Source organism: Polyodon spathula, chromosome 36 (assembly GCF_017654505.1).
Source record: "Polyodon spathula isolate WHYD16114869_AA chromosome 36, ASM1765450v1, whole genome shotgun sequence".
NCBI lineage: Eukaryota > Metazoa > Chordata > Actinopteri > Acipenseriformes > Polyodontidae > Polyodon > Polyodon spathula.
This window is the reverse complement of record NC_054569.1, coordinates 351,424-354,222: the sequence shown is the minus strand read 5'-3', so window position 1 is coordinate 354,222 and position 2,799 is coordinate 351,424. Positions and strand designations below refer to the sequence as shown.

The following is a 2,799-nucleotide window of genomic DNA, read 5'->3' as shown; positions in this document are numbered from 1 at the left end:
CACTGTGTGTGTGTGTGTGTGTGTGTGTGTACAGTACTCAGTGCGTGTATGAGTGAGTGCTCCTCTCATTGACCTGTTCTCTGTCTCCTCTCCCAGGCTTCGTCCTGCAGTACTCAGTTGATAACAGCGAGGAGTGGAAGGACGTGTTCATCAGCTCCACAGAGCGCTCCTTCAAACTGGACAACCTCAAGTGTGGCACCTGGTACAAAGTGAAGCTGGCCGCCAAAAACAGTGTGGGGGCCGGCAGGATCAGCGAGATTATAGAAGCAAAGACCTTCGGGAGAGGTGAGGGACGACGGAGGAGAGGAGAGGGGAGAGGAGAGGAGAGAGGAGAGGAGAGAGGAGAGGAGGAGAGAGGGGAGAGAGAGGAGGAGAGGAGAGGGGAGGCGAGGAGAGGAGAGATGGGAGAAAGGGAAGAGGTGAGTGGAGAGGTGAGTGGAGAGGGGAGAGGGGGGAGGAGAGGGAGGGGAGAGGAGAGGGGAGAGGATATGGGAAGGGAAAGGGAGAGAGGAGAAAGGGTAGAGGTGAGGGGAGAGGAGAGAGTGTGAGTTTGTCCTGACTACCTCTTTCTCTCTCTCTCTCTCTCTCTCTCTCTCTCTCTCTCTCTCTCTCTCTCTCTCTCTCTCTCTCTCTCAGAGCCCTCCTTCAATAAGGACCAACATCTCTTCACTCACCTGAACTCGACGCACGCTCGGCTGCACCTGCAGGGCTGGAACAATGGCGGCTGCCCCATCAACGCTATCCTGCTGGAGTTCAGACCCAAGGGCACCTGGGCATGGCATACGCTGCGCACCAACACCTCCGCCGACCTGTTCCTGGCAGAGCTGCGCGAGGCCACCTGGTATGAGCTGCGCATGAAGGCCTGCAACAGCGCTGGCTGCGGTAACGAGAGCGTGCCATTCGCAACACTGGACTACGACGGGAGTGAGTACATACTCACTGAGAAACACAGTCACTGAGAGACACACTCACTGAGAAACACACTCACCGAGAAACACAGTCACTGAGAGACACACTCACTGAGAAACACACTCACCGAGAAACACACTCACTGAGAAACACACTCACTGAGAGACACACTCACTGAGAAACACACTCACTGAGAGACACACTCACTGAGAGACACACTCACTGAGAAACACACTCACTGAGAGACACACTCACTGAGAGAGACACACACTCACCGAGAAACACACTCACCGAGATACACACTCACTGAGAGACACACTCACTGAGAAACACACTCACTGAGAGACACACTCACTGAGAAACACACTCACTGAGAGACACACTCACTGAGAAACACACTCACCGAGAGAGAGACACACTCACTGAGAGACACACTCACTGAGATACACACTCACTGAGAGACACACTCACTGAGAAACACACTCACTGAGAGACACACTCACTGAGAAACACACTCACTGAGATACACACTCACTGAGAAACACACTCACCGAGATACACTCACTGAGATACACACTCACTGAGAAACACACTCACCGAGATACACTCACCGAGATACACACTCACTGAGAGACACACTCACTGAGAGACACACTCACTGAGAGACACACTCACTGAGAGACACACTCACTGAGAGACACACTGACTGAGAAACACACTCACTGAGAGACACACCCACTGAGAAACACAGTCACTGAGAGACACACTCACTGAGAGACACAGTCACTGAGAGACACACTCACTGAGAGACACAGTCACTGAGAGACACACTCACTGAGAAACACACTCACTGAGAGACACACTGACTGAGAAACACACTCACTGAGAGACACACTCACTGAGAGACACAGTCACTGAGAGACACACTCACTGAGAGACACAGTCACTGAGAGACACACTCACTGAGAGACACAGTCACTGAGAGACACACTCACTGAGAGACACAGTCACTGAGAGACACAGTCACTGAGAGACACAGTCACTGAAGACACACTCACTGAGCTGAGAGGAGAGGGGAGGGGAGCGGATGGGGGAGGGGAGGGCAGCAGAGCGCACACTTACATTAGGCGTCATTAACAGGGCACTGACAGGACAGACCTGTAGTTTGCAGTGCAGCCCTTAGCAAACCCCAATGTGCTCTCTATGGTGGGTCTTTTCCACACAACAGACAGACAGACACAGGGGCCCTGAGCTGCAGATACAGTGCACTCCAGTACAGAGAATGAGTTTGTATCTATCTATCTGTGGCTCACTCATCTCTCTCTCTCTCTCAGGCACTATCCCCCCTATCAAGTCTGCCCGTGACGAGGGGGATGATGTGAAGAAGCTGTTCACCATCGCCTGTCCAGTCATACTGGTGACACTGGGAGCGGCCCTTCTCTTCATCATCCGCAAGAAACGCAAAGAGAAGAGGCTCAAGAGGCTACGAGGTGAGACCAGTACAGGCAGACAGTAAACCAGTACACACAAACACACTGAACCAGTACACACACACTGAACCAGTACACACACACACTAAACTTTCTTATGTTCTTATGTTCTTATGAACCAGTATACACACACACTGAATCAGTATACACACATCAAACCAGCAGACACACACACACACACACACACTGAACCAGTATACACGCACACGCACTCCTCATCCTTGCTCCTCTTCTTGCTGGTATTAATCAGAGCCTGTTTGCTTGTTTTTCCTCTTCTTGCTGGTATTAATCAGAGCCTGTTTGCTTGTTTTGTTTCAGATGCTAAAAGCCTGGCAGAGATGCTGATCAGGTAAGAGAGCCCTGATTTGCAGGTAGTGTTTCACGAGGCACTTCACTCCAG

General features: G+C 51.6%; 1 protein-coding gene across 1 annotated transcript in view; it reads left to right on the top strand.

Annotated features, from left to right (window-relative positions):
• Window positions 1–2,799, top strand: part of LOC121303945 (Down syndrome cell adhesion molecule-like protein 1 homolog) — a 151,542-nt gene extending 148,743 nt beyond the window's left edge. The window contains exons 27-30 of the mRNA XM_041234845.1: window positions 97–285; window positions 637–924; window positions 2,244–2,399; window positions 2,718–2,799. Of these exons, the coding sequence (XP_041090779.1) occupies window positions 97–285; window positions 637–924; window positions 2,244–2,399; window positions 2,718–2,752 (668 nt within the window). The 3' untranslated portion in view covers window positions 2,753–2,799. The remainder of the gene's footprint in view (window positions 1–96; window positions 286–636; window positions 925–2,243; window positions 2,400–2,717) is intronic.